General features: G+C 40.8%; 1 protein-coding gene across 2 annotated transcripts in view; it reads left to right on the top strand.

Annotated features, from left to right (window-relative positions):
• Nucleotides 1-27,785, top strand: part of ATP8A2 (ATPase phospholipid transporting 8A2) — a 633,600-nt gene that overhangs the window by 390,992 nt on the left and 214,823 nt on the right. For both annotated transcript variants that reach the window (XM_054015410.1, XM_054015411.1), the window contains exons 26-27: nt 7,437-7,620; nt 14,617-14,727. In XM_054015410.1, the coding sequence (XP_053871385.1) occupies nt 7,437-7,620; nt 14,617-14,727 (295 nt within the window). The remainder of the gene's footprint in view (nt 1-7,436; nt 7,621-14,616; nt 14,728-27,785) is intronic.

Consider the following 27,785-nt stretch of genomic DNA (forward strand, 5'->3'; position numbering starts at 1 on the left):
TTGCTGGATCTAAAGACTTCTGGGTTATCCATCAGTTTGGTCAAGGTACATTGGGTTGCTGTGTCAGCCTTTCATCTGCAATTGAGGAATTCTCCATTTTTTGCTCCCCCACTAATGTTCAGATTTATTAAGGGTCTGAGTAATCTTTTCCCCCATATTAGACCTCCTACTCCATCCTGGCACCTCAATCTGGTTCTCAAGCACCTCATGAGACCTCCATTTGAACCAATGGCTACCTACTCCCTGCTTCATTTATCTATGAAGATGGCCTTCCTAGTTGCCATCATGTCTGCCTGTAAGGTTGTGGAGATTGGAGCCTTGATGGCAAATCTCCCTCCCCCGCCCCCCCGACATTTTTTTGCAATAAGTTCTCTTTACATCCACATCCAAGGTTCCTACCCAAGGTTACTTTGGATTTTTATGTTAACCAACGAGTCCATCTACTGCTATTTTTTTTTTCTGAAACCTCACAGTTCCCAGCAGGAATCATATTTCCATTCCTTGGACATTAGCATGGCCTTAGCCTTCTACCTGGATAAAACTAAGCACTTTAGAAGATCACCTAGACCCTATATATCCTTCACAGATAGATCTCAGGGTGTTCCCATCTCTGCTGACAGACTTTTGAAATGGACATCGGGTTGTATCTGTACCCAGGGGCGAGGGAGGGGGAGAGTGCATTCAACCAGATTGCAAGTGACATGCACTACATTTTTGAAGACTGTTCCAATGTTTAAGATACATAGAGCCGCTATGTGGTCTTCAATCGATATATTTTCAAAGCATTATGCCCTGCTCCATGCCGTTGGTACTATTTTCAGTCCTGGATCCTGTTCTCAGGCTCCCTCCTCCTTCTAGGGATGCCATAGGGACACTGCTTGAAGAAGAAGGAAACGTTACTCACCCTGTGCAGTAACTGTGGTGGTCTTTGATATGTGTGTCCTTATGGGTGCTCCACTACCCGCCCTTCCCCTCTGCTTCGGTTGTGGCCTAGAGAATGACGAGTAAAGAAGAAACTTAGTGCAGTTCACCTGCATATCCCTATATATACTTGGTGTCGGCCACAAGGAGGCAAAGGGCCCTGGTTAAACAGGGCACTGGTTGAAAAGGCACTGCTTGCTAGAAATCTCTGATCAAGGTCTTGAGAGGCTCATGCGCACCGGAAGTGGAGCACCCACAGGGATATGCATCTCAAAGAATGAGTCACATTTCTTTCTATTGTTTTCTTACATACTACTTATGAAGAAAGGAAAGGAGTGCACGGCTAGAACCAGAGCCAGCAAAGCCTTAAGTGCGTAAGGCTTTGTGTGACTGTGGTCTGTGTAGTGAAATCTAGTGAGAAAGGATAGCCTTGTGGTTCAGTGAGTGGCTTTAGAATCTGGAGATTTATGTTCCATTCTTGACTCTATCCCAGATTTCTTGCATAAACTTGGGCAAGTCACTTAATCTCTCTGTTTCGCTCGCCCATCTGTAAAATGGGTCTAATAATACTTAATTTATCTTGCTCTTTGTCTTGTGTATTTAACTCTTTGAGGCAGGGACTGTCTTAAAGTGTCTTGTCTAATGGGGCCCTCGTCTTAGTTGGGACTCTAATTTTTTGTTTGTTTATATTGCATTATAGCCTAATCTTCCATTATGTAATTGCATTTCTATGTTTGACTTTCAGACACTGAATGCCTCACACAGTACAGCCATCATTACTCTGGAACCTGAAAATGCTGAGCATCCAGAATTCCCATTGACTTCTAGGACAGTTAGAAGTGCTTATAAGAGCAGCTGCTATTGCCCTAGATGTTAATTGTAGCTGAAAGATTAGCTGAACCTAAGCAGAACTACCCCAAGGTTCAGATTTTTTAAAAATAAATCCTACAACTTTTTCCTGGAAAGGCAAAATATAATTTTAATTAAAGATGTTTCTAGTCAAGAGAGATAACTATCAAATTCATTACCAGTTAAGGGCCTGATTCTGAAAGGTGCTGATCACCCACAGTTCCAATTGACTTTTATGACAGTCGCAGGTGCTGAGCAATATAAGTCAATGGAAATCTATTTTAAAATGCTTGGTATGAACAAGTGTGCCCTGTGCAATTTACCTATAATTTTCATACTAAGTGGAAAATTCACAAGATGGTGATAATATGCATATAATAAAACATCTGAACCTCACTTATCCCCAATCCCCTCTATGCCAAAGGATCCTGTCCCCCATTGGGGTTAAGATAAGTGAGGTTTGAATAATCAGCCATCTGGCTTCATCGAGGATGCCTGACTCAGAACAGCTGCAGCCTTGCTCCCACTTCTTCCCCAGGTATCCTGTTGCAACTTCTCCCTGGTAGCACTTACCTTTCTGCAAACACACACACTTGGATAGTCATTATTTATAGTACACCTCTACCTCGATATAACGTGACCTGATATAACACGAATTCGGATATAACGCGGTAAAGCAGTGCTCCGGGGGGACAGGGCAGGGGGGAGGGATAGCTCAGTGGTTTGAGCATTGGCCTGCTAAAGCCAGGGTTGTGAGTTCAATCCTTGAGGGGGCCACTTAGGGATCTGGGGCAAAATCAGTACTTGATCCTGCTAGTGAAAGCAGGGGGCTGGACTTGATGACCTTTCAAGGTCCCTTCCAGTTCTAGAAGATAGGATAGGGCTGCTCACTCTGGCAGATCAAAGCAAGTTTGATATAACGTGGTTTCATCTGTAACGTGGTAAGATTTTTTTGGCTCCCGAAGACAGCGTTATATTGAGGTAGAGGTGTATGTATATTGCATTAGCACTTAAAAGTGTGCTAAAGGCTTTGTAAAGACAGAAGATGACCCAGTCCTGCCCCAAAGTCTGGGTTTACTTATGGAAGCAGACAGGACGATTTGGACATAAGAAAATACTTGAAGATTTGGCGCAATAAGTGTAATGGAATCCTATCCCTTCTTCCCTTGCTCAGAGATGTACCTTAACATAAGAGTTTGTTCCAAATTCTTCCTTCTCTTACATCCAAACAAATTCACAGAGGTCATGTAGGAGCCTATTATTAATAAATAACCAGTGCAAAATATTTCACTTTTGGTCGGTCCCATTTGGGGGTTATAGTCTTCCAGACAGGCACACTGAGAACCTTCATAGATGCACTCCAGTTTTGCCAGTCTCAGAACACCGGAGCAGGTGGGTTTTGATGAACATGCCATTCTGTATTACTACTACTTCTCTTAATCTCCATGTGCATGGATGTATCCCGGGGCATAGTTTCCTTCCTAGTTTTATTTTTAGGGTAAGACAAGTAGTGAAAGCAGACACATCTTGCCAGATGGCAGTTATGGATTGTTACATGTCATTGCAGAATTTTGTTCCAAAGCAGTCAGTTCCTTTCCAGTACACTTTGAGCTACTCATTTATCCAGAAAATTTTGTGAACTGGAAAAGGGGGGAAATGATCAAGATACCACCTGAATTTCAGGTTAGTTGAGTGGTCTGTGCTGTAATCTTCTACTTATTCATGTAGATAGCTTATCAGAAGTGCAGAAATGAATCTCAGTTCTGATTCTAAGGGAATGAATGCCATCTAAATCAAAGGGAATTAATGTCATCTAGCACAGCACAATCTGGCAAGGTAGATTAAAAGGAATGAGAGACTGTTTGGAAGCTGAGAAGAAAAAAAGTTTTTTAAAAAAATACAAAATCCCTCAAGAAATCAGTGACCATCTCAAGTTGTAACTTCTATACTAATATACTGTATGCATCAAGAAATATTCTCTGGAGCCAGGAAATGTACTTTTCAGGGGGAAACAGATGCATGTTATAAAAGCATACATTTATTATTGGTCTTAATTTGAAATTGAACACATCTATCTTACAATAAAGAGAGCCTTATTTGGGTGTTAGACTATACCCATAGCTAACATATTAAACTATAGTGCACTATAGTTTATCTGTATCTACCATAGATATATATTACTAAGAATGTGATTAAAACACTTTTCTGGAATTGGGAGGTAGATAAAATAATAATAAGAAAAAATTGTTCCACCTTTGGGTATTAGTTATTCATTGACAACCTTAACTGAATAGTACAACATTGGTACATAGAATACGTGTACAGTATGTAGGGTTTAATTAAAAAAATCCAGTTTGTATTATGATATATTTTATTGACTGACAAATAATGTATAATTAAATACAAAATCAACATTTGTGGAAGCTTAACCCCAATCCTGTGAGTATTTATTCATGTACGTAAGTTTACTTTTCTGAGTAGCCCCATTAGCTTCAATTAAAAACTCAGTCCTGTTTCATAGTTCTAAGGGGTTAAGATGATGGGTTAAGGTTCCTCCTCTCAACCCAGGAATGTGGCGGAAGGAATAAAAGGCATGGCCAGTGAAAATGTGAGAACGGCACCTTGAGGCCATGGGTGACCAAGTATGAGTTATAGCAGCCTTCAGATTGCTCTAATTTATGATGAAGCTGGCCCTACCCTCAGCTATCTAGTATCAAGTGAACCACAGCCCTTATCCTGTACTGCCTGGTTTGACCAGATAATCTGGGCCGGTGTGTTCAATCTAGAAAAAAATTGGTCTTTCCTGACTTTTGAGAGGTTAACTGAGAACTGAATTAATATTGATTTTGCATATAAGTGTATATTACTTGTCAAAGAATACAAACCTCAGTCATATTTTTCAAATTAGTTGTCATACGATTTTGCTTCTTTTATTGCCCTGCTCTGACATAAAAACAGTTACTGTGATTGGGATGAAATTTTGGAAGAAAAACTTGGATACCAATTCTGAGCCCCGAGTGAAATTACACACCAGCAAGTTATAAACACCTCAAATGGGGTTGCCAGGGAAGTCCTGAGAGAATCTTTGTTATAGTTGCAGTGTCTGGACTCCTTAGAAGAATGCATTAATAGCCATGATCTTCTATCAGGATTCTCAAACATGGATCTCTGCATCTGTTTGGAGTCCCACTGATGTTAGCAAGACCCCCTATATGGACACAGGGCTTTGCTCTAGTAAATTCCAATACACAATAGGGTCTACATATGTGAAAACATATTTTTTCTAAGTACTTTTAAACACAGTATATTTAATAATTGAGTCATCTTTTTAGCTATTTTTCACACTCTGAGGCAATTCAGATAAATTGGTAAGTAGAAAAATTAACATCAGTTTTTAAAAAAAATTAAACAATCAGAAGTCATTTTATAAGTAAACAAAAAGAGCTTCAGCAGGATGTGCAGTTATGGAGAAATTACACCTCTGATGTGGCTAAATGTCCTTGGCTTTGCATTTTGCCTCCAATGCACCTGAGGCATGTAAATGATGTTCTGTGCATATACACAGACACACTCTTGTAAGAGATGAAGATAGAGCATATTCTCATTAGTATTTTACACCATTCACATTTATAAAAGTGAGAATTTGACTCAAATTAAGTTCAGAGATGCCTTATAATTATACTCTAACATCTCATTTACAAGATAGATTAGTAATATGGTCTGTATTTTCTGTTTCCAGTACAGTTGAGTCCCTTAAGTGCTAAAGTACCGTTTTACATTGCTGTGCAACTGAGGGTTTAATAAATCTGTCCAATGAGAATTTCATGCACAAAGTCATTGGGATTAAGTGTTTTTTATGGCCCAGTCAACTTTTCTCTTCTTTCAGTTTTTTGAAACTCAACAGCTGCTAGCTCTTCTAAATGTTTTTGTTAACATATGAAGATCAACCACAGTAACTTTAAAAATAACGTTCAAACTACTCGTCAAGCCTGACCCTAAGAGGTGCTCAACACCAGGCAGGATCAAGCCCTTCAAGGGAAAGGCTGACCAAAAGCCATATGCTCTTTTTCCTGATCAGCTATAATCCAGCCAGATGTATAAAAGGGATAAATATAAGTCACTCCCACTGAGTGCAGAGGTCTGAAAAAATAGTGTATAAAAATCCTTATGTTAATAGTAAAGCCTTTGGGTATCAATTATATTTTGTTTGTGAGTGAATGTGCCTGCTTCAGCTGTGAAACAGCTTTGTCTAAAGCTTTATGGAAAGGTATGTAGAGTAGTTTTGAGACTTCATTTGACTAAAAGTGATGTGGAAAGGAATTAAGGTTGTTTGTACAGATGGGCCTAGAATTAAAATACTCAGACTGGCTATTTGTGGGTATTGCCAAAATACCCTTCAATAATCTGGGTATTGTACCTGAATACAAATTGGTTCAAGTGTGTGATGATTCAATGTAATACATAAAGGTTCTGAGTCTTCTCTGACTTACACTGATATAAATCTGGAGTCTCTCCATTGAATTTTGTGGAGGCATGTCAAGTTAAAACTGATGTAAATGAGAAGATTCAGGTTCAAAATATCTACGTATAAGATAGATATGAGTGTACATGAGGATAACTACGTTATGGAACCATAGGGCCACATTCTGCTCTCAGTTATAACGGTGTAGAAAGCAGAGTAACTCCACTGAAGTTAACAAAGTTATACAAATGTCTAAGTGGAGTAAGTGATATCAGAGTGAAGCCCTTATTCAACACTTTGAAATGGCCAAAGCTAAAGGACCTGGCCCACATGCAGAAATCCCATTGGCATCTATGGCTGTTTTACAGGCAGAGCAGTTAAAGCTTTGGGGTCTTCATCCTGCACAGAGAAGACTCGTATTTGATTTAGTAGCATATTGGTACAGCAGTTAACTATGAGCTGTCCGGTTCCAAGAGTAACCTATTAGGACAAGTTATGAGGTGATCTCAATGTTGATGTACATTACATGCAGATAACCAGCATAAGATAACATTAAGGTGGTGTAACTTACCGACTGAAGAGGTGAAAAGATGGGGTTGTAACAGAGGAAAAGCAACCCACAGCAGGGAGTAAGCAGGTGTAAGATAAGTGGGAAGAAGGGGCTTTTCCTATACATTCTTATTTCTTCCTGGTACTTGCTTGTCCTACTACAACCCTGTCCTTCAACCTCAAAAACCGCCACCACAGTTTGCACCAGTTGACCCCCTTGGTTGAAGTCTCTGAAAAGAGGCTGAATATTGAAAGCATCATAGATACTGACTTATCCTCACAACCTAATGGTGGTCTGTCCTGTGGGGAAGCTTGCACAGTTGATGCATATGATGTAGCAGATAAAGAAAAGATTTCAGTCTCCGAGGCTTTAAATCTGGCATCTCTCATGAACATTAAATTCTCTCACACATAAAAATCAATCTGATGTTTTTGTTTATGATCTCTATTCATTTTATCTTATAAAAATGGAAAATGCTTCTTTCTCTTTCTGAAAACATTTGGCACATGTTCTAAACTCTAAGTGTTGAATTAGGCAACTTTCCAGTAACTCCCTTCCAGCACATCTAAATCGAGATTACAGCTGTCCTTTTGGAAAGGCATACATAACTCAGCATGTGGGAAACTGACTGACATTTTCTCTTCTCCTTTTCAGAGTGTCTCCTCTGCAGAAGTCTGAAATAGTAGACATGGTAAAGAAACATGTAAATGCCATCACATTAGCTATTGGAGACGGTGCCAATGACGTGGGAATGATCCAGACCGCGCATGTGGGAGTCGGGATCAGTGGGAATGAGGGCATGCAGGCAACCAACTCTTCTGATTACTCCATAGCACAGGTCAGAGGCACTAAAAAGCAGCTGCCATGTTCTGTTGACGGAGGTATCAGCTGTGTGGCAGCATAAGCGCTTCATTGCTGGCTTTCAAGCCGAGAGAATCTTTGTTCATATCCTCTTTGAGACTGCCATCTAAAACTGATACCTTGGATGTATTAGGGATCATTTTAGTTTTGATCTTGTACCCTTTGGGGCAATGATCAACCCTTTCCTAAAGGCTTAGGTTTCTTCTTGCCAGCTGTGGAACATTCAAACTGTTCAGTAAGCAGGGAGAGGCGCCATTCATGACAGTTACATTTAATGCCCTTCTAATTATAATTTATCTTCCTCAGTGTGCTCTTGTCACTGACACCTGTTGGTGAACTATATTAATGTCCAGAAGAGGCAGATGATGGGACATTTTTATTTTGAAGTCTCTTTACCACGTTTTTCTTAAACTACTAAAGAATCAGTTATTCAAATATTAAAGAGCTGGTCAATATTTTGAGATAATTCAGGCAGTGACAGTGACTAGGGTGCATGCTCCCAACTTATCCCATCAAATTCAGCACTGATTACTTTATCTATAGGCGGCAGTGGGACGAAGCCATGCAAATTGTGCAAGGTCTTTGTTTAATTGAACAAATCAAAATATAAACATATTAAAAGCAGCACAAGAAAGAAAAGAGACTTTTGCTGATGTACATGTAATGTGAATATTGTTTATTTACAGTTAAGGTATCATATATGTTCACTTATCACTTGTGATAAGAAAATCTTTAATATTTGGTAATAGTATAAGAAGGTTAGATTCAAATCTAGAACGGGGTAATGACCAAAAATCATTAGTCTGCTGGCTCTTTGGTAGCCTGTGAGAAATGAGTTGGGATTTCATGCCACAAGCATATAGGCAGCTATCAGATGAACTCACTATGAAATCTTCCTTTACAGTTGATACTAATTGGCACCCTTATTGGAAATTTCAGCAGAGAGCTGAAGGATTGGAAGGGCAGAAAGGCAAACTTCCCTTTTACTCCTTGAGGCAGTTGTTCCTGAACAGGTTAACCCATTGACAGAGCAATAAAGGAAAGGTGTACTGCTACCATGGTGTATGTGTTCCGTGGTCAGGCAGAGGGCTTCTATATTTAGGGGTGGTCATCTGAGAATTTTCACAAGCACTAAATGCATTTTTAAAATGTCAGGTTAAAAACCTCATCAAATATTAGTTCAGTAATAGACAGTAGTTTACTGCAAGAACACTTACACAGTATGACACCAAAAGTGTAATACACCAGGACAACGTTCAACTGCCTTGATCACAATGGTTACACTGTTTAGCAGTGGTCTCTACATTACTAATCTTCTAACCTTCTATCATATATTACTTTTGAGGCACAATTCATTTAAAAAATCCATATTTACAAGACTTCATAAGATTCAATTTATTTATTAAAATGGCAGTGTAAAAGAATAAGTAGGTAGTCAGAGTTTTGTCCATAGATGGCCTATCACATTTTATTAACACTTTTGGCATTTATTCTAATAACTTTAAACCTGATGAAATCATTTGATATTCATGTGTCACTTTCAAGTGGCTTTTGGATGAATATAAGAATGGTGAAAATGGGTTGTGCTCAGTTTAACTGTGGTTTGGGGATTATTGACCATAGCAATAGAGATAATGTTATAGTTAGGGCTGTCAAGCGATTAAAAAAATTAATTGTGATTAATCATGTGATTAAACAACAATAGAATACCATTTATTTTAAATATTTTTGGATGTTTACTACATTTTCAAATATATTAATTTCAATTACAACACGGACTACAAAGTGTACAGTGCTCACTTTATATTTATTTTTTATTACAAATATTTGCACTGTAGAAAAACAAAAATTGTATTTTTCAATTCACCTCATACAAGTACTGTAGTGCAATCTCTGTTTCATGAAAGTTGAACTTACAAATGTAGAATTATGTACCAAAAAAAACCTGCATTCAAAAATAAAACCATGTAAAACGTTAGCGCCTACAAGTCCACTCAGTCCTACTTCAGCCAATCACTCAGACAAACAAGGTTGGTTACAATTTGCAGGAGATAATGCTGTCTGCTTCTTGTTTACAATGTCACCTGAAAGTGAGAACAGGCATTCACATGGCACTGTTGTAGCTGGCATTGCAAGATATTTATGTGCCAGATGCGCTAAAGATTCATATGTCCCTTCATGCTTCAACCACTATTCAAGGGGACATGCTTCCATACTGATGATGGGTTCTGCTTGATAACTATCCAAAGCAGTGCGGACTGACGCATGTTAATTTTCATCTTTGAGTCAGATGCCATCAACAGAAGGTTGATTTTTCTTTTTGGGTGGTTTGGGTTCTGTAGTTTCCGCATTAGAGTGTTGCTTTTTTAAGACTTTTAAAAGCATGCTCCATGCCTCGTCCCTCTCAGATTTTGAAAGGCACTTCAGATTCTTAAATCTTGGGTCAAGTGCTGTAGCTATTTTTAGAAATCTCAGAGTGGTACCTTCTTTGTGTTTTGTCAAATCTACTGTGAAAGTGTTCTTAAAACGAAACATGTGCTGGGTCATCATCCAAGACTGCTATAACATGAAATATATGCAGAATGCGGGTAAAATAGAGCAGGAGACATACAATTCTCCCCCCAAGGAGTAGAGTCACAAATTTAATTGATGCATTATTTTTTTTAATGAGCATCATCAGCATGGAAGCATGTCCTCTGGAATGCCGAAGCATGAAGGGGCATACAAATGTTTAGCATATCTGGCATGTAAATACCTTGCAACGCTGGCTACAACAGTGCCATGCGAATGCCTGTTCTCACTTTCAGGTGACATTGTAAATAAGAAGCTGGCAGCAGTATCTCCAGTCAATGTAAACAAACTTGTTTGTCTTAGCAATTGGCAGAATAAGAAATAGGACTGAGTGGACTTGTAGGTTCTAAAGTTTTAAACTGTTTTGTTTTTGAATGCAGTTATGTAACCAAAAAAATCTGCATTTGTAAGTTACACTTTCACGCTAAAGAGATTGCACTTCAGTACTTGTATGAGGTGAATTGAAAAATACTATCATTTTTACAGTGCATATATTTGTAATCAGAAATAATAATATAAAGTGAGCACTGTGCACTTTGTATTCTATGTTGTAATTGAGATCAATATTGAAAATGTAGAAAAGCATCCAAAAATATTTACCGTATATACTCGTTCATAAGCCAAATTTTTTTAGTAAAAAAGGGAAGCACCAGAGAAGGGGGTCGGCGTATGTATGTATGTATGAGAAGTGGGACACAGCCCCTCCCCCTCAACAGAGGGATCAAGGAGTGGCAGCACAGCCAGAAGGGAAGAGGCGGGGCCAGAGTCTCTCCGCTTCTGGCCATGCTGCTCTCTCCCCCAGCCTCCGAAGCAGCTGCAGCTCCAGGAATGGCAGGCTGTGGCTATGCCGCTCGGCCCCGCCCCCCCCGAGCAGACTGTGGCCACACCGCCAGAGCACGCTGCACCCGTGCCACCCGGCCCAGCCTGCTGGAACATGCTGCGGCTGCACCACCCAGTCTGGCCCACCAGAGCAGGCTGCAGCCGCGCTGCCCAGCCTGCCGGAGCTGCTCCAGCCAGGTCAGAGACATCCTCCCCTGGCCCTCCCCAGATAAGGTGGGAAGGGATGGGATGGGGAGAGTGTTGGGGTCCCAGGCTAGGGGTGGGGTTATGTGGGGGGTGGTCACAGGGGTTACTCCCCTGACTCCCAGCTTCTCCCTCCCCAAAAAAATTTCCCCACCAGTTGCTGTCCTGGCCTGTCAGGGTAAGCAGCCGGTGCGCCGGGACACTTTGTTTACTTAGATTTACCTCCGTGCCTGCGGACGCTCGAGGTAAACAAATGATCTCGGCCTGCCAGCGGCTTATCCTGATGGCCCGGAAGCCAAAGTTTGCTGACCCCTGAATTATAGGGTCGGTTTATGAACAGGTTATAAAAATTTTCCATTTTTACTTATCCATCTTGGGGGGGGAGGGGTCAGCTTATAAATGAACCAGCTTATGATCGTGTATACTTGGTAATACATTTCAATTGGTATTCTATTGTTATAAGTGCGATTAATTTTTTTGAGTTAATCGCGTGAGTTAACTGTGATTAATTGACAGCCCTAGTTATAGTTAATGCTTTTATTTAAGTTGCGGGCAACAATAATATGCAGTTTTAATTTTGGAAACAAAATTTAAAGTCACATGGAACTGTTTGTCTTAGATGGGAGAAGAGTGTTTTTATTACCTGAAAGATTACAGTATATTACTGTGTTATCGTGAATCAATTTTTTGTTGTGTGCTGATTAGTAAAATGAGACAGAGTTATTTGCAATAGGAGAAATACTAGGCTAAAATAACACTAAATAGTTTTCAAAAGGAAAACTTAGGCTTCATATGGTATATTGTTACCATATATTTCTGCACTGAGGAAGAACTTTAGTGGAAATTATATGCACGCCTTGAAGGGAGAACGTTCTTCTGAGTAATTTAAGTAGACCACTGTAATGTAGTATCTTATACCCAAATGATAATTCCAATCCAGTGATTCCAGAAGTGGGCACACGTGGAAAAATATAGCTCTATTTAAAGACTCACTAAGGATTCCACGAGGAATCCTATAATGAACTAAACAAATAAAAAGGAAGTGTGCCTCTGACCCAGGGCCCAAAGAATAACTTCCACTCATACAGAAACCATGTTTGAATCCTCTTTTTTTTTTAAATGTTCTTGTCCCCATGATTCATTTTCAAAGAATTCCTAAACCAAAATACTGAGGTTCTTTACATGGTTCTAAAATTTAATAAAACTTTTTATTGAGAAGATACTTTATATGCAGCAGAGGAATCTGGAGTGTCTTGGGATCATTGCTTTTTTGAATACTTTAAAGGGGAAAAGTGCTCAGGAAAATTCTTCCTTTAAAATAAATGTTGGGTTCATGGTTCAGTTTTGTTCCTAGGAAAGCCTGGGTTGTATTCTAGATATTTTCTTTTTCCTAAATTTCACCCAGTTGTATTAAATAATGAGTACTGGTACTCTAAAAACACCTTTTTATTTGGTAGTGCATCTCTCATTTTTAGATCAAGACTGGCTATCTTTCTAGAAGATGTTATAGCTCAAACAGACGCTATGGTTTGATGCACAAATTGCTGGAAGAAGTTCTATGGTCTGTGTTAGGCAGGAGGTCAAAGTAGAGGATCATAATGGTCCCTTTTGGCCTTACAATTTTTATAAATCTCCTGGCACCCACATATACTCTGTATCTCACTTATTATTAGACCCCCCCCTCCTGCAAACACTTACTCATGTAAGTAACTCAATGCATGTCAGTAGCTCCACTGAGCTCTGTTAAAATAAAATATGGCCGTTTTATTTAATTCCTTGTCACTGCTCAGTGGGACAACTCACATGTATTTAAAGTATCAGAACCTTATTCTTTCTGAGTGGCATCATTTCCTCAGCTCTTTTAGGTAGCACTTTTGCATTTTCTTGAGCGATTACAAACCCAGTGAGTAGCATTATAGTAACTAAATTGTTAAAATCATATGAGTTATGGCTACACCATTTGTGCAGTTTTCCTCTTTGGGTTATTCTACAGTATATCGATAGAATACATGCCAGCCTTGCTGGAGTTTACACGATATGCCTCACTGTCAAAGGATGAATCTTGGGAAGCATTAAAGTTGTGGCAGGACTGAAGAGAGAGAGTAGGTTGATAGGTAGTTAATGGGTTAGTACATTTATTAGCCATTCACTTTTGGTTATCTACTTTCCAATCCTGATGTAGGTTGGATAGAGACTGAACCCAAACTGAATTATAATGTGGCTTGCTTTGTTTTCTATTTTGCTGAAATACCACCAGAGAGCCTGTTCTTGTGGTATTTGCAGCAAATGCATTAAGTCCTGGAGATCTTGGGAGAAAGGCTATATATCATGAAATTTCTAGCTCATGTTTGGAGATCCCAGAGTTTCAAATGGGCTTTGGATGAATAATAAATTTGAACCAGAATTTGAAACTTGAACTCCAAACCTTTTGAGGCGGCATATCACTAGCCCAGAAGTGGAAGTGAGTTGTTTGGCATCCTTCTGGTTCCCCAAAACCACCACACACAAAGGTGAAATTCATTCTCTTCTCATGGGAGGCCTGAGGCTGAACTGAAAGGAATGTTACAGTCACAGGTGGGTTCCTTGACAGAGCCTGTGTGACAGACTCACTGTGAGCTTGATTTTGCTCTCATTGAAGGCAATGTGAAAAATCCCATTGAATTAAATAGGAATAGAACTGAGTCATCTTTGTGGTTCAAACCAGTATTATTAGGCACCAATTTCCATACACATTAGATTCATTTACTAAGTGGGTTTATTTAAGGGGAAAAGGAATCTACTACTTGTTTTAGAAGCTCATATTATGACCACATTTATTATCGAGTGAACTGTAAATGTTAATAAAAATGTATTTGTTTCCATCTTCTTTCAAAAGCTGGTAGTGTTCTTTTTTTCTTTTGAGCACTTTACCTTGAGTCTCCATTTTAGCCCAGAACATTTCTAATTACCACATTGCTCCTTTTAAAACACAGAGAAGAGCCTTGTACCACATACTTATCATTAAACCCTCAAACACAGTCATCTTCTCTTGCCATGAAATAAGAGTTCACATTTATATTTAATCCAGTAGACCCTATTATGTTAACCTTGCCTCATTTTTCTATCAGGATAGTAATAATAATTGAAGGCTTCTTCCTGTTTAAAGCAAATGAGGACCAAATTTATGGAATCATGTTTAAAAGATTTATTCCAAAAAAGGAATGTTTTGCTGTGATTATTTTTTAATGTTTTGTTTGTGGGTAATAATCTGTCAAAATTACTCTCATGGAAAGGAAGTTCTTGGAATGGATTTAATAGCTGATCTAAATTTCATTTACTTTGTATAGAGAGTTGCAAAATGTGAGGCTATTTTTACTTATGTCCATTTTTCTTTTTCTAGTTTTCTTACTTGGAGAAACTATTATTAGTCCATGGAGCCTGGAGTTACAATCGAGTGACCAAATGCATATTGTATTGCTTCTACAAGAATGTGGTCTTGTATATTATTGAGGTAAGAACAGTCAAGAGGATGGACTTTGGCAAACAGTAACAATTGCAATTAGTAAATTAAAATTAAATTATTAACATTTAATTTTGAAACAAAAAAAAATGCTCTCTTCGCATGACACGTATTCATTTTGTGGAGTTCACTGCCAAAAGATGTCACATAGTGAAGCTGGATTTTAAAAGAGGTTGGATACATTTCTGACCTTTTAAATACTATGTGTAGTTATGCCTGTTAAGATTTGGGAGAAATCAAATATCATGTTTCAGGTGTAAACTGATTGTAGCAATGGTCAGGAAGAATCATTCCCTAATGCACATTATTGCACATATGGCCTTGTACATCATGAGGATACTAGATTTGATGGATCAATCATCTGATCTGGTATGGCAAATTCTGTGTTGCTGAACCAGTGCTCAAAATCATTTAAAAAAAATAGTTGAAGGTTTTTCTTCATTCTTTCCAATAAATAGATGCTAAGAGGGAGGGATAATAAACAACAAAATGAGAACCTTATAAGTAGCCAGCCACTTAGAGTAGATTACAGGAGACAGTAGGTCAGAAATGTTTTACAGTTCAATAAATCATACCGTGGTCTGTGTACATATCTGACTCCCTCAGGGTCTGATAATCTTTTATTAGGGTGACCAGATGTCCCGATTTTATAGTGACAGTCCTGATTTTGGGGTCTTTTTCTTATATAGGCTCCTATTACTCCCACCACCCCCACCCCTGTCCCGATTTTTCACATTTGCTGACTGGTCACCCTAATTTTTATGCATGTATTATTCTCATGGAGAACAGAAGTTCTCAGCAAACATGTTCCATTTTTTCTTATATGTATCTGAATGACCTCTACTTTTGGAGTTCATCATTTCCAATACAGTTCAAAGTCTATTTACTACATGTGGTCAGCTGCCATAGTATTGAAGAGTCAAACTATCATTTCCAACTGCACCTTAGAGCAGGGGTGGGCAAACTACGGCGCGCAGGCCGGATCCAGCCCATCAGGGCTTTGGATCCAGCCCACGGGATTGCCCCCCATGGCGCCGCGGGCCCAGCATCGCTCTCAGAAGCCGCCCCCGGGCAGGGGGGCAGAGGGCTCCGCGTGAGTTGCCCTTGCCTCCAGGCACCAACCCCTGCAGCTCCCATTGGCCAGGAATGGGGAACCGCGGCCAATGGGAGCTTCGGGGGAGGTAACTGGAGGTGCATTAAGGGCAGTGCACGTGGAGCCCTCCGCCCCCTCACCCGCTCCCCCAGGGGCTGCAGCGCTTCCTGGAGCGGCGTGGGTCCGGGGACAGGACAGGCAGGCAGGGAGCCTGCCCTGGCACTGGTGCGCGCCGCTGCCACCCCGGAGCTGCTTTAGGTAAGCGGCGCTGGACTGGAGCTTGAACCCCTCCTGCACCCCGCCCCCAACTCCCTGCCTGAAGCCCCCTTTCTGCACCTCGTACCCCTCCTGCACCCCAACCTCCTGCCCTGAGCCCCCTCCTGCACTCTGTACCCCTCCTGCATCCTAACCCCCTTCCCTCAGCCCCCTCATACGTCCGCAGCCCTCCTCTGTCCCAATCCCTTGCCCTGAGCCCCTTCCTGCACACCGCACCCCCTCCCACATCCCACACTCCCTCCCGCACCCCAACCCCCTGCCCCGGCCCTGCGTACAATTTCCCCACCCAGATATGGCCCTCGGCCCAAAAAGTTTGCCCACCTCTGCCTTAGAGACTAACAAATTTATTTGGGTTAAGGTTATAAATTCTCCTTCATTATAAGATAGATTCTGATTGTCCTCTGTCTTTGCCAAAACTAAAATCCATGTACCTGATATTTCACAGGCATGGTCTTATCATAGTGTAGAAATTTTCATAAAGTTTTCAGACAAGGCATTTAGGAGATGGGAGGGTTCTAGCATGACCTGATCTCACTCATTGAATATTTTTCTAGCCAGTTTTTTGGCTCATATTTACAAAACTTTTTTCAGTAAGAGGATCTAAGTGTTGCTGGAGATGAGAATAATTGTATTCATTAGTACTGAATAATTAATGGAGCATTGCGAATTTTTTTAAAAATAGGCATTTTTTCCCCTCTCTTAGTTTGGAATACCCTTAGCAGCTTCACAATTACTTTTCTCTAGGAGTTCTATTTCCATTGCATAGACTTTAAAAAAAAAATACTGATTCTTATAGATTATTGTATAACATGACTCTGCTTCAATAATTGTTACAGCTAATAAAAATATTGTATAATACTATAGGGTTAAATTATAACTACCCCAATGTGAAAAGGCTGAAAAATCCACTCATGGAACGGCTGAAGATTGGTAGTGAACTTTGTGACCTGAGGTGTTTCTGTTAAATCATCTTGTTGTAGGGAGGGGTCTTCCTAACCATAAGTAAGGCTAAGATTTAATCACGGGTATTTTTAGTAAAAGTCATGGACAGGTCACAGGGCAGTAAAAAAAATTCATGACCCCTGACCTGTCCATGACTTCTTCTATAAATACCCCTGACTAAATCTTAGGAGCTCTGGGGGACTTCAGGGGTGCTGCTGGTCTTCTGGGCTGGGGAGGGGGGCTCCAGGCATTGCTGGTGCTCAGGTGCCTGGGGTGCCACTGGTGCCCAGGGGGCAGCAGCCCAGGGTGCCACTGGTACTTGGGGGGGGGAGTGGTTGGGAGGCAGCCTGGGGTGCTGCTGGTGCTCCAGGGTGCAGGGAGGCTGGGGCTGCTTGGGCAGCCCTGGGGTCAGCTGCACTGGCCTCTACAGAAGTCACTGAGTCCCAGAAAGTCACAGAATCCATTATTTCTGTGACCTCCATGACAGACTCGCAGCGTTAACCATAAGATGTCCTGAGATGATGCTTAAAATGCATGTCTATTCTGAAAGTACCCTGTGTAAAGATGGCCTCTTCTTTCTATCCTCGTCTGCTTCCTTTGGGTATTCAGAGTCCTGTCTCCTTGCTTCACTGACAAATTAACTTTTACTCCTTTTTAGTTCTGTTGGCACTGCAGAGCCAGTACAGCTAAGAATGAGCTGGATTCCATTCTGGCTAATGCATCTGCATAACAGAATTGTTAATGAGTAGTTTCTGTTGGATGGCCATATTATGCCCCCAGTTACACCTGTACATCTGCATTACATATATGTAAGATTCACTCACAAGAAAGTTGCTGCTGGCAATGGGGTATAAGTGGAGGCAGAATTTGAAGCCCATGGGGTTGCACCTGTGTAACTAAGGCAGGGCCGGCTCCAGGCACCAGCATAGCAAGCTGGGGCTTGGGGTGGCACATGGAAGGGGGCGGTACATCCAGCTCTTCAGCGGCAATTCGGCAGCGGGTCCCTCAGTCCCTCTCAGCGGGAAGTGCTGCCGCCAAATTGCCACTGAAGAATGAAGCGGCGGCAGTAGAGCGGCGGCAGAAGTGCTGCAGATCGCGATCGCGACCTTTTTTTTTTTTGGCTGCTTGGGGCGGCAAAAACCCTGGAGTCGGCCCTGAACTGAGGGCAAGAACTGACCTACAGAATTGATACTTGAGAGCACTCATTTTTTATTTTCAGCTGCCATGTTGACTTTTCAGCACTGGCACTTTTGGAAAAAAATTATTTTTATAAACTTAGCAAAATTGACCTGGAAACTGAGATACAACAAATATGGAACCCCAGGCTATTATCCTTGGAGTCACTTTCCAGACCAGAATTAAACTTTTTGCTTTCCACAAGGAAGATTGTGATGTTTTGCATTTCTAGCATGAGGCCTTTGAGTGCCATTCACTCTTTATGTGGGGTGGTGATCACAGAAAAGAGAAGCTCCACCGTGACACAAAACCCACAGCTCGTGAGATTCCCACCTCCAGTGCACACCCTTGAGTAGCTGCTGCAGTATTATTGTTTGTTCCCTGACACTCTGAACAAGCTTGGGCTTTATCTCCCACTGTCTGTTTTGACTTGCCATGTGCAGAGAGATTTTTCTTCGACATCACAGTGAAACCAGAGTTTGTACCTGAATTACATTCCAAGCTAATTTTCAAAAGACTCTACTGAGTAAATATTTTTAGAGTTGAACTGAAGAGCATGTCTGTCAGAGTGACAGGGCTGTTAGTTGTGCTTTTTCTACTGTTATGTGTTTTATTTCACTGGAGGTTTAACATCTGAAGTAAGCTTTATGTAACTGAATTTCACAGGTCTGCAATACTGAGTCTCATTGTAATTCTTTTTGTTCCTGCCTCCTCTCATACAATACATTGTTCTCAGTGAGGAAGCCTGAGTACAGCCAGGCATGAAAGTCAGAGCTTCAGTTAGGAGAGGAGCAAATATGGGTTAAACCAAGAATGAAGAACTGTCTGAAGAACTTGTTGTCCTCTGCCCCCTTTCTCCAACATCTCTGGGTGCATGGATCATCATATAGCTCAAAACCAGTAGCAGATTTAAAAATTGGTCCCAGAAATGTACCTAGTGAGAGCACAAGGAGGAATCTAGCCATATCATCTCACAGTGTGACTTTCCACGCTTTTGTGATTAATTTCCTCCAACTTCTTGGAAAGGTATTCAAAAAACAAAATTCTGGGTCTAAATATCCAGTGCACTCACCTTTTTTGTGCTGTAGGTGTTACTTGTACTAGAGTCTGCTGAGCTGACACTGGTCACTTCTTTGTTCAGTGGGGGTGTGATGGTATTTTGGTGAATGGGGATGGGGTTGTATTAAATTCTCTAAATACATAAGCTTGCTGTTTAGCTGCATTCATTGGGCATACATTCCAGCAGCATATTAAAGCTGTCTCCTGTGACAAGAGGTCTAAAATGTTGGAGCAGTATAGAGCCCTTAGATGAAAGAGAATGTGGGAAAACATCAAGAAAAAATTAAGTCCTCGTACTCTGCAGATTTGGAGCCCATTTAATATTTGTGCTTTTTGTTTTTAAATGAAGAGAACTTATGAAACTTCCAAGAATGACAGCCCTGGAAATTAAAGTCTTTTGGGTCTGATTCTCCTTTGCCCCAAGGCCCCTATGTGCCATTCTGGCAGTGTCTTAAAGAAGATGTAAATGTAATTTTCGCTTGCTTAAGGCCCAGTTATGCTGCCAGTGCAGTGCAAAGAGACCTTTCTATAAGTGAGAATCAGGCCCTTTATCCATAGAGCAGGTTCAGCAAAATCAGCAGTGAAGTTTCCCATTTCTGCCAGGCACTGAACTGTGAGAGAGTAATTCTGTTTGTAAAGTGACCAAGATGGTAAGAGGAGCAGAACCCAAATAAAATGCCTTTTTGCCAGGTGCACTCTTAGATTCCTGTTGTCTGTCTGCAGGAGAAGATTACTTAAATCTTCACACTGCACTTTTATTCTGTCCCAGAATCACCCCTGAAACATGAAGTCAGCAAACAGACTCCACTGACAAATAGCTGGGCATCATTACAAGTCTCCATCCCATTCAGTTATTTATTTACCTGGCTTTATACCAGCTTGTGAAATAAGAGATCTATCCAACAGATGTGAAACAGATATTTCACTACAGAAGATATCAAATCTCTCTGATGATATCAGAGCTATGATAGATATATAGCTGATTTCAAATGTAAAAAGACACCGGAACCTCTTTCATGTCATGCTTAGAAGCCGAAACATGGCAAGATCAAAGAAGATATCAGAAATACCAAGGAAAAGTTCAAACCATTTGTGAGTGATACTTTGATCAGTATAGGAAGGCAGTGACCAGGTCGGAGAGAATTACACAGGAAAGGAGTGCTGGTTCCTTTATTGGAACAAATTAGTTAAGTTAGTACAATAAAGCCTACTTGCCCTAATTAAGGATCAAGGCCCCCTTGTACTAGGTACAGTACAACAAATAAAAATGATAGTGCTTGCATCAGAGGTCTCACAATCGAGGACTGTGACAAGACTTAACAGGTGGAAGAAACTGAGAAGGGGGTACTGAGGAGAGGATGAGGTGTCAGCAAGAGGAATGAGTTATAAATAGCACTTTTCTCAGCTCACCATCTGCCTAGCCATTGTCAGATGGCCAAGTTTTCTAGTCGTCAATACAGATATAAATCTTAAGGCAAGACTTGACGATGGTGGCTTTATATATTTTAATAAGGTTTTTTTTCCTATATGTAAGGGCAGCAAGGGAGAAAGTGAACAAATGTGCTAGAGGAGAATAAGGCACTAAGCCATCAGCCTCATAATTTTCCCATTTGGAACTCAATTAAGCCCTCAAAAAAAGTCTAAACTTATTACTGCTTAGATAAACATACTTTTAAAAATGTGTCGGATTTGGGAGTCCCACAAGATTGGGTTATGCATAACCTGTGAAGTCCTCCTTGTGACCACCATTTTGGACTTGTCCAATAGAACACGTAGCCTGTAATCACATTTGAAATAGTTAAAGCAGCATTTTGTTTTTAAAATGCTGTTTTTGATGTAAAAACACTTTAAAATCTTAATTTTTATCAGAAGCAGCCATAAGGATTTCATCCTTGGAATCTAACATGGCGGAGAGGATTCAGCCTATCCCCTAAGACACTACAAAATACCCAGGTCTGACATTTTCAAGTGATAGGTGTCATAACTGAAGTTATAGGAAGTTGTTTTGTAACAAATTTTTCTAAATAATAATACATCATTTTATTAGGTATCCAAAATACAGATATATTCAGGCTATGCAATTATAGGGCCAAACTTTCAAAATCGCTTAAAAACCTAGAGCTACACACAAAGGTATGCAGACAATTGAGTTCCTTATCATGATTGGGCATACAAATTTGTTATTTACCCACACAAATAACCACTTAGGAAACTTAAGTTTTTATGTGTAAATACCCAATCTACATGTATACTTGTAGCAGCAGTTGTGCCACTAATTAGGCATAAATCTCACACACACACATTTTTGCATACATCTTTGGGCTTTTGAAAATCTGGCCTTTAAATGTCTTCATATAGGTAAATGTCCATCTGTAGAAAAGAAGTTATTCTCAATGGATAGTTGCACTGAACAACTCAGTGTCATGGCTATATTAGTGAACATCCAAATAATATGAATCAGACTTTAACTAGAGCATCATATCCTCATAAGAAGCTCAGATACCATGGTGATGAATTCAGTATAAGAATCTAAGTAGATAAAATTCAGCAGTTTGTATTTTTATACTTTAAAAAAAAAGTTCTTATTTCAGAGTTGTCGTTTTCTGTATGGAATCTCTTTTTATCAGCTTCATACCCAGGAGTAACAGAAAACTTTTGCTAGAAGATCTAGGTCAGCATAAAATACAGCCAAACAAATAACCAGAAAAATTCAGTAAAACTATAATTAATTATTATGGAGGCCGTAAAGCAGATACTTAAAATGGCATTCCAAATTGTTGTTTCAAATAAAATGAGATATGGTTTATGCATATCACATCACCCTAATCCAAAAGTGTCTAGGAAGTGACTATACCCTTTGATTTTTTTTCTTTGAAAATGTATCCAAATTCCTCTTGTACCAATGTACAAATGCTAGTCTCTATTACTGCTGCTGACAGTTTATTCTATGTTGCAACCTCCCGTTGTGTAAAGAAATTGTTTGAATTGCTCTTAGGTTAGTCCCTTCTTCAACTTTAATCCATGATTGACTTCTTGTTTTTGGATTCCTAATTTAGTATGTTAATCCCACGAGTTTTGAAGGAGTCAGTCACAAAGATAAATCCATACTATTTTTCCTTTCCTTGCAGTAATTTATGCTGCACATGAATCATTAGAGGAGAGTCCATCTTTATTAAAAGGTTTTGCCTCAAGCACTAGATTTAAGATTTTTCAAATGTTCAACCACAAATGATCAAACACATACGTTTTTTGCTTGCTTGCTTGTTTGTTTCTTCTAAACATACTCTGGAATACATCCTACAGATGGCATAGTTGTTAATTTTTCAACAGTCAAAGTACCATTATTATGAATGACAAATTAGGCTCCATGGCTAGGTCCCAAAATCTCTGAGTGCCTAGTGCAACATCTGCAAGTAGCAGTGCGTATTGCAAAAGACTCTGGTGTGGGAAAGGATCTCTTTTGATATTTTATTTGTGGGAGGTATTATGCCTGGAGCTAAAAGATCCCTTAGATTTTTATACCTTAGTAGGACACGGTGAATATGACAAATACAAAGAGGGGTCTCTTTGTGTGAAGTTTTTGCTCTATTCTGTATGAAATGCTCCGATTCCCACATGGAGGCTAATAAGAAGAGAAAAATGTTGATGCTGTCCTGTTAAATTGGTGTTTTTCTTGTGTATGAAATATATTGGTAATCAATCTTTTCAACTGTGGCTTTATCAAAGCAGGAATTCTATATAGTAAATAAATACACATCTCCAGTATCTTGTTAATCCTTGTCACCAATGGAAATGCATTTTAATGTTGGAAGGGCAGAATATATTATGGAGGCTAGATAAGCTCTGATCATGAAGAATCATCCTGGAGAGATTAAGTGAAGTCCAGTGTTGTAGAAATGGTGTTTTTGTTTTGTTAAAAAAAATATATCTGAAATTACAATGTTCTGATATGTGTGAAAAGGAGATCAGAATCTCGCCTTGCGTGTGCAGCAAAAGTATTTTTTAAAATTTCAGGACATATTATAACTGACTCTAACCCTATTTTGTTTCCTGATACTACAAGTTAGTTAATTTGAATCTATTTTTATTCTTTAGAATTCTTTTTAAACAATTCAGTAATTTTTGCTTGTCCTGTTTCAGTAAAAACAAAGGGGAAGGTGGGAGAGTCTACTTTCCCTTACAGTGGTGTCAATTCAGTGACTATAGTGGAATTATAACTGTTTTAGAGGAGAATCAGTTACAAACTGTAAATTCATATCAACATTAGAACATGTCAATAACCCTGATCAGGGAATAACCTGTATTCAGTGAGTTCATGCTGAATTTAGCTGTATACATCCTACTGCACCAAAGGGACTGTCATAAGATGGCCCTGCCTGGAGTGCCCTCCTGTGGCAGGCAGTGGCACGATAGGCACACCTGCCTCAATTTCCCTTTTCAGAGTCCCCAGTCACTGCATGTAAACTTGTCCTCTAGTCCATCAACAGAGTTTATTACCAAAACATAGTTCAAATAGTCTCTAACAAAAGTCACAAATGGAGTCTATTTCCCACACCCGCTGTATATAGTCATTAATACCCTGCTCTTCCCAGCAGGCACCTCCACCAGCTTCTCTGCTGGGAGTCCTCCTGTATCACACTCTGGTGTCTTCCACCCCACCTAGCCTCCTTGTTGGTCCCCTTCTGTCCCTCTGCCAGGACAGCCACTCCAGGCCTTCCCTGCTCTTCCAAATGGGACCCCCCATAGCCTCTCTGCTAGGAGATCGTCCCCACCAGGACATAAGCTCTCACTCCCCCTAGCAGCCCTTTCACTATTCATCTGGGTTTGGCCCTCCAGCCCTAGCAAGCTCCTCCATTGTTCCCTGCCTTCAGCTCTCCATCCCTTGGCTCCAACTGTCCAATTTAGAGCCAGCAGGCAACTGCCTCTGCCGCTTCTTGGCCTTCAGCCCTCTGGCCGTGACTCTCTGTCTTGGAGATACCAGCCAACAAATCCCTCTTGCTGCGCTTCTGTCTTCAGCCTTCTCCCAAGAACTACAATCAGTCTCCCGGCTGCCTCCTCTTCTCCTGACAGACCCAGACCTGGTAAGCCAAGGCAGCATCATAGACAATAACTCACGTGGTGGAAGAGTGCCCAAGCTGGTATCTGGAGGTCTGTCTACAATGCTTAGCCTCCTCAGAGGCCATCCTCAGGTTATGGAGCCTGGACATTTAGTTCTGATGTCTGCACACAAGAAACCACCTTATCACCATTCTATTAAAAAAAACCACTTTATTAAAAAGTCAAACATAGAAAAGTGCTTCAAAACTCATGTTTAACCTTAGTTTTGTATTTAAATATTACCTGTGCTCTGTATGTTTAACTTCCCCACTCATGTAAATGGCAGCTAATGCAACTCATTCAGCTAATGAATGGCATGAAAATAGCTAGACTTTGTTTCACACTAAAAGGCTAAAATCTTCCTATTTTAAAACGCATATGCTTGCATGGCAGTTTCTAATATCTTGGATTCAACAAAGAGCTTCTAAACCCAAGTAGAATCACACACTAATGGATCCACTATGCCAATGAATCCTTTTGGCAGGAGTCTATCACCAAATACTCTGTCAGACAGTAAGTTCATTGACAGTGGTTTATATTACAACTTTCAAAAGGAAGGAAGCTACTTTACAAATACATTTTAAAAATAGCTATTCTAACTAATGAATCATAGGGTGAAAAGTCCCGCTCTGTCCTCTAAATGCCAATCTCATAGTTTCAACCTATGGTAAGGAGGAAAAATACTGATGTAAACACACTTCCTCAATGAACAAGAGCCATACAGGACCTGGTTCTGCTCTGTTACTCCAGTGTAAATCAGGAATAACTCTACTACAGTCATAGGAATTACATCAATATAAACCTGGTGTAAGTGAAACCAATATTTGGGCCAAAGAGCCTATTACAAATATAACCTCTTTCCATGCATAGTGCTGGATTTTAAAATAGCTTTCTTACAATTAGCCCCTGTCACAGGGTGGCTGGCCCCAGTAAATGAAATAGATCCAGCTCCCCTGTGCCAGAACAAGTGCTCCCATTTTGCCAATTAAGAGGGTGGAGTAGCACCTGGTGGCTAGAGAGTACAGGGGAAGATCTGAGGGGAGAGACCCAGCATCACAGGTTGCTCTTCACTCATCTCTGGAACACCTCCTTCTGGCCACTTCTGGGGATTAGCTCTGCCAGGTTGATGCCCCTTCCTGCAGTTGCATTTCATCACTGTCTCAGTCTCGCTCTCTCGGGACTCTCCTGCTCCCTCTTTGTGGCTTAGCTCTCTGGCCAGTTCACTGTAGTTCTCCCTTTCTAGGGGTTGGGTATGTATCCAGATCTCTGGGAACTTACTGTCCCAGGCAGCCTTCCCTTTCACTGCCTCTTAACTGTGCCACTTCCACGGTGACTGGTAGGGGAACCCAAGCCCACCCTCTACACTGGGTTCCAGCCCAGGGACCCTACAACTAATAGTCAAAGCCTGCATGATCCTAAATCTTACTGCTGTAACCCTGGGCTACTTCCTACGTGGCCTCCTCTCAGCCCAACAGTGACTGCAGTTGGCCAGCCTTCCTCTTTCTCTCTGCAGCCCCTTTCTGCTCTCAGCTACTGGGCTTTATATGGGCCCCTCCTACTCCTGTCCAGCTGAGCTTCCTCTTTAATTAATCCTCATTGCTCCCTGGCTCCTCCTCCCAGGTGCAGATTATGCAGTAAATTGGCCCATCTAGCCACGTTAACCCTTTGGAGCCTTGTGGGGAGTGGATACCCCATCACACTCAGAGGGAAAACCAGTAAGCCAGCATGGGGAGGAACCCAGGCCAAACTGGCGCATGGTTGTGGCAACTCTGGTCAAATCAGGGAGTAGCCTGTAGATCCTTGTCCAGGACAAGAAGTCAGGTGCAGTGATGGATTCCTGAATTTACTTAGCATGCTAGACACTGTTTCTCCATTGATGCTTCCACTGTGTAAGGACATAATATTCGGCTCCCTGGAGGCACTGATCATTTGTGCATGGTAAAGGGCCAGTAGCACTCTTGTCCCAGAGTGTATGGGCTGCTGTCACAAAGAGGTGTCGAGATCAGCTGTGGTATCACCCCATCCACAGGAGTCCCCTGAGTAGGAGTAGACCTTCGAGTTGGTGAAGTGTTTGTTCCCCGTCTGAGAATGGGGCATCAGTCATCCAGAGATGTAATAGGTTGGTTTCATCTGTTTGCAGTTCTCTTAGCAGACTTAACTGTAGTGGTATATTGTTGAAGATCTGGCAGAGCTATATGTGCTAGCACATATAGACTGGAGGTTGGTATATAGTTAAAACAGGCACTAATAATAAAAGTGGCTGAATTCAACTCATTGTTGACAAGCTGAGTGTGGTGGCTGCACCTTTAGACTAGATTGGTATTCAGCTGGAGCAAACATCAGGGCCAGTACAGATGTATGAATGATTGAAGGGTCTGCTTCCCAGGAGGTTCCCAATAGTTTTGTATAAAGTTGGTACAGGAAGATCTTTTCATTTTCAGGTGTTACCTGCCTGACCTGGATGTTAGGTTACAGTCGAGTTTTACTCCCAAGTAGGTGACAACTGGATGGAATGGCAGTGGCCTTCCTTACACACGGATGGGTTAATTGGCAAGATGATTATTTAGATGGAAAATAGTTGCCTCTGTATTGGTTTCATCGAGAATTAGTCATCATTGCTGGAAGTAAGTGGTCAAAGTATCTCTGTCTTAGCTGAGATTCCCTTCAGTTCTGTGGAAGTTGTCAGTGACAGCAATACAGATGTCATCAGCATACACATACTTGTCGGCTGGTCCTTGTGGAAGGCCACTGGGTAGATGTTTAAGGCAACTCATTTTTCTCCCTGCCTTGCAGGATGAAGCTTCAGTTACTAATAATTTCTTGGATGAACTGCACCATCTGTCTACAAGGAATAACTTGCAGCAGGTTGGCATGCCACACAGTGTCATAGGCTGTTGTCAGGTCAATAAGGATTGCCCCAATTTTCTTTTGTGTCTTGTCAGCTGCTTACGCTGGTGCAGAAGCAATATAGATCCCTAGTTGCAGGTGACTATTCATGAAGTATTCCTACCTTTCTTTAATTTGATTTAATCCAATCAACATTCTGAATTGTGTCTTGGGGTCCACTCCTGGAAACATATACCCCCGTGGGTTTAATGCTTGCTGCCATGACAGGCCTCATTGAAGCCAGTGAATACAGCAAACTAAGTAACTCTACTCTGCTTCACTAAGGAGCTTCTTTTGACAAAATAGTCTTAACTTATTCCCTAAGAGGTTGTGTGATATAGTAGTACTGTGTGGTATTTCAACCCACCTGTGGTTGCATTTCATTGGTGTCTGAATTGAAGTCAATGGGACTGCTCCTGGTTGGAACTGCATGCCCTGTAATAAGATATTGCAGGATCAGGCACTTTGATGTTACTTGAATACTGATAATCTAATACTAAACTTGGAACTCCTAGCCTAG

Source organism: Malaclemys terrapin, chromosome 1, assembly GCF_027887155.1.
Source record: "Malaclemys terrapin pileata isolate rMalTer1 chromosome 1, rMalTer1.hap1, whole genome shotgun sequence".
NCBI classification, from domain to species: domain Eukaryota; kingdom Metazoa; phylum Chordata; order Testudines; family Emydidae; genus Malaclemys; species Malaclemys terrapin.